Raw genomic sequence first — 13,580 nt, forward strand, 5'->3', positions numbered from 1 at the left:
TGGGAAGATTAAGTGCAGGGGTGGAGGGAAGAATGAAAAGAAGGAATACAGGAAGAGAAATCTAAAATTAAGGGGCATTTGAGGAGTAGCTTGGAAATATAATACAGTAGAGCAGTCCTAAAATATATACATATGAAGGTTATCTAAATGAAATCCCCAAATAACGGGGGAGACAGAGCCCCAACTTGCCAGCTCTTTTCACCAAACAAAGCTCCCAGTACTGGGATTGGATTACATCTATTTGAGCTGTTGGCCAAAAGGGTCCCATGGAGACCCCTAAACAACCCATACTGTTATCAAGATGATATCTGGCTCTCCATAAGTTGATGGCAAGGCTCCATTGTTTAAGACAACACCTACACAACTCAGTGAATGTGCTGAGGTTGAGCTGGTGTCATGTCAGCTTTTCTTTTTTAAAAACTTTTTTTTTAAACATTTTCTTCTCTTTTGTAACATACAAGTCCTTTGTGTATGTATTATGGCTTTCAGTTTAGTATTTTTATGAGATTCCTGAATGTGAACGAGTAGGTTTCTGATTCCTATGCTGCCTTCTTGGACTCCTTTCTTTCTGTTTGTTTATTTTGTCCTATTCTGATGTGATGATTTATATTATAATATTATATTGTGTTATATTATATCCCTTTAGAAGCCTATTTTGGAATGAGAGACAGGAAGGGGTGCATTTGGATGGGATGGGAGGTGGAGAAGAACTGCAAGAAGTAGAGGAAGGGGAGACTGCAATGAAGATATGTCAGAGAAAAAAAATCATCTATCTTCAATAAAAGGGAAACAACAACCACAGCTAGCCACTGCAGTGCCTCTTTGGAACCCCTGCACTATATTATTTTTATCACCAAAAGAGTATTTAGCTAACCATAAAGTATGTAAGGAAGAAAATGTAAGTTCCCTGTTCTTTCTGGTATATTCATACTAGATCTGCCTTGAAGGGCAGAGACTGACATGCTGTATACTTTAGAACTTAAAAACTGGGAAGGATGGACCCTGAGGGAGCGGGGAGTGTGTGTGATTAGGCTACTTCAGTGCTCTTGAAAGCTTCCTTTTATTTCTTTATCATTTATTCTCATCAGCAAAAACATCTCACTTCACTATTTATAACCAAAGTAATGAATAATGAGACTTATTTTTTATCTAAGGGAAGATAGAATATAAGATTTTTAAAGTCCAAGGCAGTAAACTCTTTGAACTTCTTTGATATCTCCTGAAAACATATACTTCAACATTCATTACATGATGGTATTTTGATGGTAGAAAATTACCAAGGATATAAATTTTTATGTAAAGTGCACAGGTTCAGAAATTCAAAATGTCTTGTGGAGGAGAGTTCTATGAAAACTAAAACCAGGTCAAGCTGAGAAATATTCCTCATGATGATGCATGCCAATTCACCAGGTTTTGTCTGTTCTCTTTTCTTTTTCCTCCTTTTTTTCTTCCTTTCCTTTTCTTTATATATGTCAGTTTTAGATACTGTCCATTTTCAACTTGAGGAATGATCTTTTTCTCCTTTGGGAATGCTAAGGAGAGCTGTGGAGCCAACAATTGCAATAGGAAACGTAACAGAAATTAAAAGGGTCACTATCTTAAGTCTTTCCATTGTCCTTCTTTTTTTGTTTGTACTGTCACTGCATGCAAATAACCGGTGCCATTTCTGGATATTTTAGAGCAAATAACCTTCCAGATGGAAGCAATAACCAGTGTGGAATGCACTTTCAATGGTAGGTAAAGTACTCTGCCTTGCTTTGCTATTGTAGATTGACAGGTATTTTTTGTTGGTTTTGTTGTTGTTTTCTGGTAAGAGATGTGATCATGACTCGTTCCATTTTAACCTAGTATCTAGGAAACAGCGAGTACCTGTGTGCTGCAGTCAAGCACACTAAATGAGAAGTACACAAGGTGATCCCTTACAGCAGACTCTATGAGAAGTTGAAACCCAACACTCAGCTAGAGGTTCCTGTCATTCAGAAGTGAACCAGACAGAACAGCATCTGTCCACTTCTTGCAAAGCTTTTCATCTTAAATTTCATATCCTAATACACAGCAGTTGGGTTGAATTGTCTGTGATGTTCAACACAACACTGAACTATGGCTGAGAGAAGGAAGGACACAATCACATTTCCTTTCTAAAGTAGAAACAGCCCTGGGTGCAGACTCTTTTAAAATATGATATTTAAATAGAATTTTAAGACATCACATTCTTCTATTTGTAATGAACACTGGCCCAAGTTACTAGAAAGCTCATGCCACTGAGTATGCAAGCTCACAGGTCAGGAGAGAAAAACTTTCCAACACCCAATTTTAACATTGTGCTAAAGTCATTGACTGTTAAAATCCCTGAAGTTAAATATGATACCCTCCCAGCTTCCCACTCCTTCTGTCTTAGCTTAGTGTTTGGGGGACAGGCAAGGGGCTGGAGCTTGGCCCCAACTCGGAATTGCTGCCAAGGGCTTGTAATACAATCTCTCCCATTTGAAGGGTAAATCAGTGTCAACCGCATTTGCTGTCCTGCAGGAAAAAAAAAGTAAGCGTTTTACTTCCGCTTGGTCCATGCGGACTGATGAAATGTAGGAAATCTGTTTCTGGCGAGAGGGATTAAAATCATTTTCCCAAACAGCACCAAGAGGAGCCATCACAGAAGTATGAAGAGGGGCGGTGCGGCCACAACTGCCGCCACCGTGCTGCTGGGCTGCAGGGAGCCAGGGCCACAGGACCCGCTTCTGGAAGAGCCTCAGAGGTGCAGCCCAGAGCGGGAGTGCTGCTGAGCTGAGTCGAAGGGAGCAGCTGGCTGGGTGAGCAAGCAGCCAGGAGGGGGGCCCTGCTGCTACTGCAGGCAGGAGCGGGGGAGGGACCTGGAAGCAACACCCACAGCAGCAGTAGCAGCAGCAGCAGCAGAGCAGCAGCAGCAGCAGCAGCAGCACCAAGGGTGAGCGGTGCTCACTGCAGAGGGGGACCTCCTGGTACCCAAGAAACAGCTTCCACCCCTTCAACCCTATTGTTGAGCAGCACCAGAAGCCCTCTGGGACCGCTCAGCCAACCAGGGGCGGAAGTGAGGAAGTCTCATTAGCGCTTGGACGTAAATGTACACATGCGTGATGCTCAAGCGTGCCTGTAACGCGTGCATGCTCTGCAGTTATTGGGGGGGGGGGGCGGTGTTATGGGGGGAGGTGGACACAGGGAGCTTGGCGGTCTTATTCACACTTGCTGATGGTTTAACTTAATGGGGGAAGAGGAAGGAGAGGTCGTGATGCAATTTGGGGTGACTGTTTCGGTGAATGACTTGGGTAGAATTGAATCTTCTGTGTTTTATCTGTAATTTTGTATTTCGATGTGGTATTTCATTTTAGCTTAGCCTGAGACGACTGGAGTCTGAAACTGTTTAGGGAGTAAAGGAGCCAACTTATTAATTTTTTTTTTTTTTTGCATTAGTTACCCTGGCAAAATTAAATTATATCAACTCTAAAGGATTGATGTGGTCCAGACATCCCGAGTGTGTTCCTAGTGTGGGATTAGAATGGGAGCAAACTCAGCGCCCAACATTCTGTTTTCTGTATTCTAATACACATAGAGGTGGGGTGGGTTTTTTTCTTCCAATTACTCTTTGTTTTTTCATTTTCTTTATCTTCATCTTTATTTTTATCGACTCCCCACCCACCACCCCAAACCTCTCTAACAAAGCTTGATGGTTTGTTCATAGGAGATTTTATTAGAGGAAATAAGATCCTATGTTCAGAGGGACACTCATTTGGCCTCATGGTGTTAAATAAAGGCTCAGACAGGTTGGGAGCATCCGCCAGGCACAGGAAGTCCTCCTTTCCTTCCCACCTGTCCCAAGAGACTCTGAGAGGCAGGGCTGAGAACAAACCCTGTGCTTATTGCTGCTTTTCCCAACCAACTTCTTAGTTTTGTGCTCGTAACTACAGCTCGTATCTGGTTTGCCTAGCTTGTCTTTGGCATCTATCAATGAGCCCTTCTTCAAGGAATGCCCTGCTCTAGCTGTGGAGAGTGTGGTGGTCGTCTTTTCCAACATGGGTGTTCAGGTTCTGACTGCCTAAGAGAAGGTAAGAGCCGGAGGAACCAAGACTGGGGCACAGCGCCTTGACCATGGATCTCAGAACCTGTGCTGTGAGCTTCCTGAGAAGTTTCTGACCAGGAAAGATAGCTTGGATTTCATCTCTTTGCCATTGAGCTTTACATATCTCTCTTCATTTTATCTATAAGTATCCTACTTTGTGCAGTGGACTGTGTTTGCTGGGAAATAAATCTACATGGCAGAATTCACCAGAGTCAAAGGAGTTGTGATTGGCCCCTCTTCTCGAGTTTTCTAGCATAGCCAAGCTTGGTACCAACCATTAAACTTTGAGTGTCAAGATGTGGCAAAATTTCAGGACTTAATTTAGCCTGCAAGAACATGCCTTTTAGAACTGTTTCAGAACTGGAGGGCTCTGCAGGTTTATGGAACCATGTGAAGACTTTAGCTGCTTAAAACATCTGGTGTACTTCTAACAAGTTTTGATTAAAATTTCTGTAGAAATTGTAGCATTATTTTTGTGGTTTTGTGACTTTGATATTGAGTCCCAAAGAAAACCAAATTTGTTTAATTTTTCTTGTACTCTCACAGAAGTTTTTCAATCAATGTTGTTAGACTAGAGGGAAGAACACAAGGGAGAGCTTGGTAACTTCCTGTATTAAATGTTTTCAGGGCAATTCACCTGAGATGTTTCTATTCTCTTTTCTTTATATGAAATATACACAGACATATACATATATACATGTACATATAATATTGCACACAAATATATTTATGTATTGCATATAAATCTGAAGAAAATGTGGAATTCTGATAGTTCATTGCTATATTTGAGTAAAAATATAATTTTTGTGTTATAAACAATATGCAAATCTTATCATGAATTAAGACGTGCTTGCCAAATTGAGTTACATAAACTTTTGGTGTAAGCCATAACAGTTTCCACATAATGACTTTAGATGGTTTTCTACTCAAATTGTGTCTCAGCTGAATCTGGCAGAGGTCTAAAAGTCTGTGCTTCACTGTCTGGAAGAACAGTTAAGTAGGACTTTGAGAACAATGACTTGTAAAAAAAATCTCAGCTGCCAGAAATATTTTGTTTTGAGAAAGAAGTGTGTGTGTGTGTGCGCGCTCGTGTGTGTGTGTGTGTGTGTGTGTGTGTGTGTGTGTGTGATTGTTTTATCCAAGGTAAGTCACTAACTGGCTATCATTAAGAAAGATACCTAAAGAGTTAGCAAAAGAGACTAGGTACAAGGAGGGTACAGAGGGTTAACAACTGTATGAATAGCCCATTACTTTGGGCAAAATATTTTCCTAGGCCACCAGTCTCTTAGGAGTATTTGAGAATTTCTCTATTCAGCTTTCTAAGGGCTTTTTGAGTCTATTCTCCAGTTACATAACTAAAGCTGTATGTTATTTTTCCTGATACATTTTCAATTTATTTTGATTTGGTCCCTAACAGAGATTATAGCTCCATTACAACATCTGAGTCTGCTTTTATGTTTAAATTGTGGACTTTATTTTCTGATTGAATTGAGGTTTCACATTTATAACTTGGAATAGAGGTATAGGCATGTGATCCTAGTACCTGAGAGACTGAGACAGGAAGACTTCAGATTTTAGGCCAAGGTGGGCTACATAGTGAGCTGGCACAGACTGGGCTAGAGAATCAAACCAAGTTAAAATACGAACCAATAATAACAACAGACAGAAAAGTAGTAGATATGAACAGGAGGAGAAGTTGGAAGTAACTGGGAAGAGGATAAGGAGGTGGATATGTAATCAGGATTTATTATGTGACAAGTAAGTCTGTTTTTAATAAAAGGAAAAAATGGCAGAAGCAAGGATTTTGCATTCAGAACATTGATTGAGAAGCTACATCTTCCAGAGATGTTACTGGTTGGTTAATATAAGTCACATGATAATAAAGTCCTTAGTTGAGTCTAGTTCAAGATGACATTTCTCCTGCCAGATGTTGGAAGAGTTTTTTTGATTGATGTATTCATTTTGTTTTTAATTTTAAAAGATAGAGTTAGTGACCTATAATCTCTGTTTGTCCATTGTTTGGAACCTTTAACACTTAAAACTTAATGGTTAGAAGTGAGGTCAACATTTGTAGATGAGAGCTAAGATTGCCTCTGAAGGTAGGACACTCGGCTGCACAGACTTTGAGCTTTACTGCTTTTACTGTTTTTTTTTTTGGTTTTTTTTTTTGTTTTGTTTTTTAATAAAGATGGGAGAGGTGGAGGGAGAAAGGGAGACAGAGAAGTTTGGGTAGTAGCTATAGCCACTTGTGTGTTTCAGTGAGTGCAGAATATTATCATATTATTATCTTATGATTCTTAACTGACATCAAAGTACAATGCTCTTTGTTACCATCTTTAACTCCATATAAACTACTCATTTTGCTGCACATAATTAAAATTATGCACTTAAGCTTGGATGCAGATCTCAACATGAAGAGAATGTTGGAGCTTTAATGATGTGCAGTGTTCATTCATTCTTTATCTGCTGACATCTCCTTCTCTTCTCTCTTTTCATATTAATGGTTGATAGTTATGAGAATCCTATTTTGTTATGGAATTTCTTTCCAAAATAAGTCATTGTTTTATTTTGCCACATTTTCTGGTGGTGATATATTTGCCAAGGAACATCATGAATGTTGAATCTTCACAATCATCTTTGAAAGCTCGAGAGCACAGTACACAACACAGAACTCAGAGTCACAAAGCGAAGTCCAACGACATGTACAGTCTCTAAATGCCTAGGCCACCTTAGGATGCTGGATTTCATCGCCTATATTGTATCTATTCATTAGCATTCCTAGTGGAATCTCACAGAACGTGTTCATTGAGTAGTATATTTATTTGTTATGCTTTTGATTTTTCTTTATAATTTATTATCTATACAATATTGTGTTATATAGATATATGAAAATATGTTTTCTCTCATGCCGGTTTTCTAGACATAGGAGAAAGCATTTGACAATAATCAAAGCATACCTCTCAGAGGATGGAAGAATTTTTTTCCCCATCAGAGCACAATCTATGTTTTCAGCTGCATTCTGGAGTAATGAGCTAGACAGTCTTTAAACATGATGTTTAACTTTCAGGCTCATTAACATTTTCCCTCCTTCCCTCAGGTTTGTCCAAGTCTCATCACATCCATAATTGCTACTCCAGAGTCACCTTTGCTATGGAAAGACAGGGAAAACACACAATCTTTGAAGGGTTTTGTGTATGTTTCTGCATGTTTTTCCCCTTAAGGTTTATTTTTATTCATTCCAAGTCCTGACAGTTCAGTTACCCACATTTAGACCCAGAATGCTTGCAGGAGCTCCAATTTAGTGAGTTGATACACATATTTGAAGTCTTACTCTTTCCAATTGGTTGACTTTAATATTTAACAAAGTCATTGGTTTTTTAAAAATATTTCGATTACATACATTTTTTTTATTGAAAATGCCTTTCATTGTTTAGATAATGAAAACTTTTTCTCCTTATCCTGACACTCCTCTGTTCAGTGTCTCATTGATCATTTTATATCCTGTATTTATATTTACTACTAACATGTTCTGTAGTCTTAGAAACTTTAAATGTGCTCCAAAGAACTGGCATGATATTTTCCTTAGTTTTTCTTTAGGATCTAACTCAGTTCATCTATACACACACAACACTTATTACAAATTATATAACAATCAAATTCCACACTCCCTCCTTTCTTCCCTCTCTCCTTTTCTTCCTTCCTTCCTTTCTTCCTTTTCTCTTTTCTTCTTTCCCTCTTTACAGTTCAGTCATTTCAGGGAGAGTCTGCTTCATTATGTGGTGAATTCCTCAGACTCTGCACTTTTTTCCTTCTAGTTGGTTTCATTTCTGTTTACTATCTAGCCAATTCTAAGGCATGAGTATAGAGAGTGTAAGAAAACCTACTGAGTCATGCTCAGTGTAGTTATAATTGCAAATATGGAAAATAATTGGGGAGAAATTAGAAAATATGGAGAGAAATTAGGTTGCCCATCTTTCTTCTTTTTAGAGAAGGCTTAGAGAAGTCCTATCTGTGAAGATACCTTTGTATCTCTCTCTATCTGTCATAGGTTAGTTATTTAACCTTTCTAGTATTTGAATTACCAACTAAGCCTCTGGGAAAAATCTGACCCCAATTTTACTGACCATCTCTACTAAAATTTTAGTTATGTACAAATTTTTAGAATAAAATTAGCTTAATTATCCATACTGATTTTAGTTAATTCATCTGTCCATATTAGGAGATAGTTTGGGTTACATTTCTGATGAAACACAAGAGAGATTGCATGTGAAATAAAGGTGCTACTGTCAAGGAAAATAACAACTTCACTGTTCAGAAATGTTGAGGGGAAGGATTGTTGTCTCTCTGCCTCGCTGGAACTGTGACATGCCATTAGGTTCACTGTAAGTGATCCCCCGATGGATTCTGTGCTGGACAATGAGCTTCAGAACCTGAGGCGTCTTCTCGCCTTTGTAGAGTGACACAGGGCTCTGAAGCATCAATGGGAGTCGCAGGGCACACAAAAGGGTGAGGGTAGAGTTACTGTGAGACAGTATCACACTTTCAGGGAAGTAGTGGGAGAGATTGTGTCTTGAGAAGGAAGATAATTTAGAGGTAACCCTTTTAAGATTTCAATTAGCTATTTAAATGTGTGACTCATGTGCTTAGATGTACACAATTGATTACATACATGTTGACAGGCTAACCATCTTGTAGGATCCTGATTAGCTACAGACAGAGGTATTGTTATGCTGAAATGAACATAATTTAAAAAGAATTGGTATTGAAAATATTTCAGATGTTTTTTTTTTTGTTTTTGATATTTAATCGCAAACATTTAAGAATTGGTATTGAAAATATTTCAGATGTCTTTTGTTTTTGATATTTAATCCCAAACCCTGAGCAATGCTGTTATTAACTGAGAGAGAATAAACAACAGCAACATTGTAATTCATATGTTGACAGTCTTGTAACCTATGGCAAGTTGTAGTAAACACAAGTCACCTTCCTAGTACTTCACTTCAGATTCTTAGAAAATGTCAAAAGAGTGAGTTGAGTGCATCAGGAATGAAACTGTACCTTTCAGTTGTGTGTTATTATGTACTTTTTGTATTTAACTACCTCTCCCAACAGAATGTTCTAAGATTTTGGAGATAACCACATTTTGCATTAAGAAATAGAAATAAATCATTTATTAAAAAAGACTTTTAAAATAACCTAAATAAATGATAGTTTGAGAATAACTATAAAGGAGTCCTGCACAAAGTTTGAAAGAGTAAAACCCCAGAGGCAGCATGTAATTTACTTATACTGAAATGCTTAGATGAAATATCCAGGATGTCATCTGCATCTAATGAGTTGCCTATTGCGGATAGTCTTGTGTTTTTTGTCACTTGGGTGGACTTCTTTTGGTTATTTTATGCACATCCTGATTTGTAGCTAGAGCAGGTCCTATGGTGAAATAGACTCTAAATGAAATGATTGAACTGTTTGTGAACAAAGGTGAAATCATTTTATATCAGATAAAAGACTGCCTCAGTATATTTATTTTACTTATATAGCATCAAATTTTACAAATAATTCAGAGAGGGGCTGGAGATATAGCTTAATAGGTAGAATGTTTGCCTAGCATGCAAAAGGGTCTGGGACTGTTTTCCAGCATTTTGTATGCCAGTATGGTGGGCCACATCTGTAATCTCAGAGTTCAGGAGGTAGGACAGAAGAATCAGAAGGACAAGGCCACCATCAGCTATATAGCATTTTGGGGCTACCCTGGGATAAGTATGACTCTGTCTTGAAAAACTACTTAGACAAAGGTGATATACTTGAGGTCAACTTATGTATTTTAAATTCTTAAATATATTTATATACTTTAAAATATTTATTTAAATATTACTTAATGATTCAAATAGACATTTATGCTACGTGTACAATGAGGTAATCAAATCATGAAATAATCTTATTATTTATTTAATCTTTATTTATTTTTATTGTGCTGTGTATCAACACAGGATATCTGAGAAGCAAATTCTTTCTCTGCCACTCCTATTTTAAATGTAAAACATTAACATACTCTAAACCGATTACAAACAAAACTCAATATGTATAAACTAAAATAAGGAAGAGTCAGAGCAAGGGAAACCAGAACAGGGGCTATCAGAGGCAGCAGTTGCAAGAACAGTGTTTTCCACTAATGCATTCTATCAGACTGTGTCTTTATGGAAAGAGTTCTTGAGGTTTTAAGAACAATATCTTAGCCTGACTCTACTGTGATGCCATGGAGTCAGATTGCTTATGCCACGCTTCTCTTCTAATTTTGGTCTTCTGTGATTTTCATAGTGGTAATGGAAACTCTTTGAATACCCTTCCTCTCCTACCCAATACTTGGTGTTTTAACTGTGTGTCTTTGAATGAGTTTGGCAATCACCAACAAATTGCATGTTGTACTTAATCCTTTAGGTAACAGTCTTACCAACAATCCCTATGTGTTTACTAGAAATCATGTGAATACTGTCAGTGCTTGTGTTTAACACTCAGATTCTGTGGAAATCTCTGGCTTAAAGGATGTCAGACACTAAAATTTCCATTTAACTACATTTTACTCTGTTACTTCCCCTTGAAGTTGGTCCTTTCCAAATATATTGTTTTACATGAACTCAGCATTTATTGTTTGACTTTCTCTTTGACCTTTGATTGTTTCTGTTACCAAGTAGCTGACTAAAAATTAGACAGCCAGATGAATAAAGCAAATATTGTCTCCTGGGTTTAATAATTAATAACTTGAGCTGACATCACAGAAGCCCATGGATGAGGCTCATTACAATGTCATGGTGGTGGAAGTTTTTAAATTTTAACTTGTATAAAAAGCTATTGCTCTTTTGTCTCCACAATAGGTGTTAGGAACGGATAAATGATGTGCACTGCCCTGAGCCCCAAGGTTCGCAGTGGACCTGGCCTGTCTGATATGCATCAGTACAGCCAGTGGCTGGCCAGCAGACACGAAGCTAATTTGCTGCCGATGAAAGAAGACTTGGCCTTGTGGTTAACCAATCTATTAGGTAAGGTTATAAGATATCACTTTGAGAGCAAAGATAACAGCATCTTGTGTATTTTACCTCCTCTCAGAGTGTCCTTCTCCCAAGCATGTGACCGTACCTGGGAAAGAAAGACCTTCTTTATTAGGATTTTTCATCTGGGAAATCGAAGCCTGTGGAAATTTAAATGAATTTCCCAGTGCCTTTCACGTTAGCTGTGTTTCATATTCCCGCGTCCTGCACTGGAATGTGGAAATCTGCGGTCAAGTTGCTTACACTGTTCCTGCTCTGGTCTGATTTATTTATGACTCCTGGGTTTGCAGCTGACCACTGTGACTCGTGCTTTGGTTCAAGCTGCAGGCTCTGTGAGATCTGCTGCTTAAACTGTCTTTCTTGCCCTACTTTTACATCACACCTTCCAAAGCTGCTGAGTGCAGGAACTCAGGGAGAATACCTATGCTTTGTCCAAGTGGACTGACCAAAGTAATTTAGCTTTGAACTAAATTCTGTTTTTTTTTTAAAATATACATTTTTAGAAAAGTATCATTGTAGAGAAAAGTGATACCGCATGCTAATGGTGTCTTTTCTTTTGTCTGATGAATTTCAGGGATCAAAGTGCAATAATGAAGGGTACAGATTTGTACAATTAAAGGCTCACCATATATCTAGCCAGAGCATCCTCAGTACCAGATTTTCCCAGACAAGAAGAGTGAGCCACAACTTTAGGAGCTTACAGTTTTCAGGATGTAGGACTGAACTGTGGAACAAGCAGAGCTTAGGTGGTGCACTGTGGTTGGCAGAGAGGATGGACCCACACTATTTTATTCCTGCAGCAGTCCTGCAAGCTGCAGGCTTTACCTTCTAGCTAGGAAGACAGGGCGTATGTGCTGCATCCCTCTGGCTGAAATCTAGCTGAGGCTGAGAAGTCATTTGCCTTTTGCAGAGTTTTTCTCTGCTTCCTGGCTTTTATACTTATATACTATATTTGAAAGTCTTTGTCTATGGGGAGATACTTGCTTGTTTCTTCATCATAAACATTCCATTTTGACTAACTTCATAGTTTAACCAAAACTAAATGTCGATATAGACAATATGCCCGTCAGAAAGGGTATATTTCAGAACCCCTTTCCCCAAGCAAGGTCCTCCACCCCACTATGGGACTGTCTCTAAAAGGAGGAAGAGACTTGGACTTGGTAGTAATTCACTATTAACTTCATCAAAAAGACAGTTATTGCCTCCCTTCCTTTTGTCATTCCAGGGCTAACTAATGACTATTATTAATGTTTAGCCATCTGCTACAGATACAAGTTGTCACTGGAACTGTGATACAGAAATTGAGAACATAGGCTCTAGCACTTTGTACAGCTCCTGGATCACAGTTAATATTATATAAGTTGCTCTTCTATCTATACAGTCCAGTGGAATTGTTAATTTAAAAAAAAAAGGCTTGTTGGGGGCTAAATAACACATTGTCTTAAAAAAAATTGTACTGATTGTAATCAGCAGTGTGATCAACAAAGGGCCATGGAGATGTCAGGACAGGAGGAATGAGAGTGAGTACAGCATAGCCCGATTACACAGGCGTGACCCAGTGTTGGGTGACTAGGTCATCAAAGTGTTCTGTTACCAATGTGATCATTCTTAAAGTGGCTTGATCGGTGTGAGCAGCCCAATACAGCCTCAAAGAACAGAGTCAGTGTGTGTAATGGAAAGATCCTTGGATTAGAAATCAGGAGACCTGGCTCCTTTCTGGGCATCAGGAGACCTGGCTTCAGCTTCTGGCTGGTCCACTGGTAGGAAACATGCCCAGAGTCACTCAGCTATCTGTTCTGGGCTTGATGTCCTCAACCATAAATGAAGGAGTTGGAGATGCTCTTTAATATCCTTTCCAGCTCCTAAAATCTAAGTTTCCAAGAAATCTGAGTCTGGAGCTTTGGTTTGGGCAGTTTAGGTCAACAAAATACATATATAAGCGAAGTAAATATATAATGGACAATTTTTAAAAAAAAAGAAGCAGATTATCTTGTTAAATATTTATTATTAGTTGTAGTGAATAAAATTGGTAGTTTATAAAACTTTCCAGAGAAGGAATCCTAAAGGGATTTAAAAAATTGTAGTTTTTGAGTATTATCTTTCAATGGACTGGAATTCACCCCAGGTAGACAGAGACTAGACCTCAAAGAAACACTTTCATGATAATTTGTAAAGGAGTCTAAATACTTGAAAGTGTTTAAAATGGTAGAACATGTGGAGATAGAAAAATAAACATGTTTTGAATAATAATGAGAGATGAAGAGATGAATGGCTTTGTTGGAAGATGGTTTTCTTATACGTAGTAGCAACTCCCAGTGTGCACTTGCTTTAGAAGTGAAAACCTAAAATGATTAATCATTGTGGATGGAACACTCAGAGGGTTAGAGCACTTTCTGCTTTAGCAGAGGACCTGGGCTTTGTTCTCATCACTCACATCAGGCACCTCA

General features: G+C 38.4%; 1 protein-coding gene across 3 annotated transcripts in view; it reads left to right on the forward strand.

Annotated features, from left to right (window-relative positions):
• The window catches only part of Gas2 (growth arrest specific 2), a 132,535-nt gene that overhangs the window by 17,272 nt on the left and 101,683 nt on the right, over window positions 1–13,580 (forward strand). For 2 of the 3 annotated variants that reach the window (XM_076935049.1, XM_034509182.2), the window contains exon 3: window positions 10,960–11,124. In XM_076935049.1, coding sequence (XP_076791164.1) covers window positions 10,977–11,124 — 148 coding nt within the window. In that variant the 5' untranslated portion in view covers window positions 10,960–10,976. Of the gene's footprint in view, window positions 1–2,672; window positions 2,805–10,959; window positions 11,125–13,580 lie in introns of those variants that run through there. The other variant, XM_076935053.1, reaches the window with a different exon arrangement.

The sequence above is a fragment of the Arvicanthis niloticus genome, chromosome 1 (assembly GCF_011762505.2).
Source record: "Arvicanthis niloticus isolate mArvNil1 chromosome 1, mArvNil1.pat.X, whole genome shotgun sequence".
NCBI classification, from domain to species: Eukaryota; Metazoa; Chordata; class Mammalia; order Rodentia; family Muridae; genus Arvicanthis; species Arvicanthis niloticus.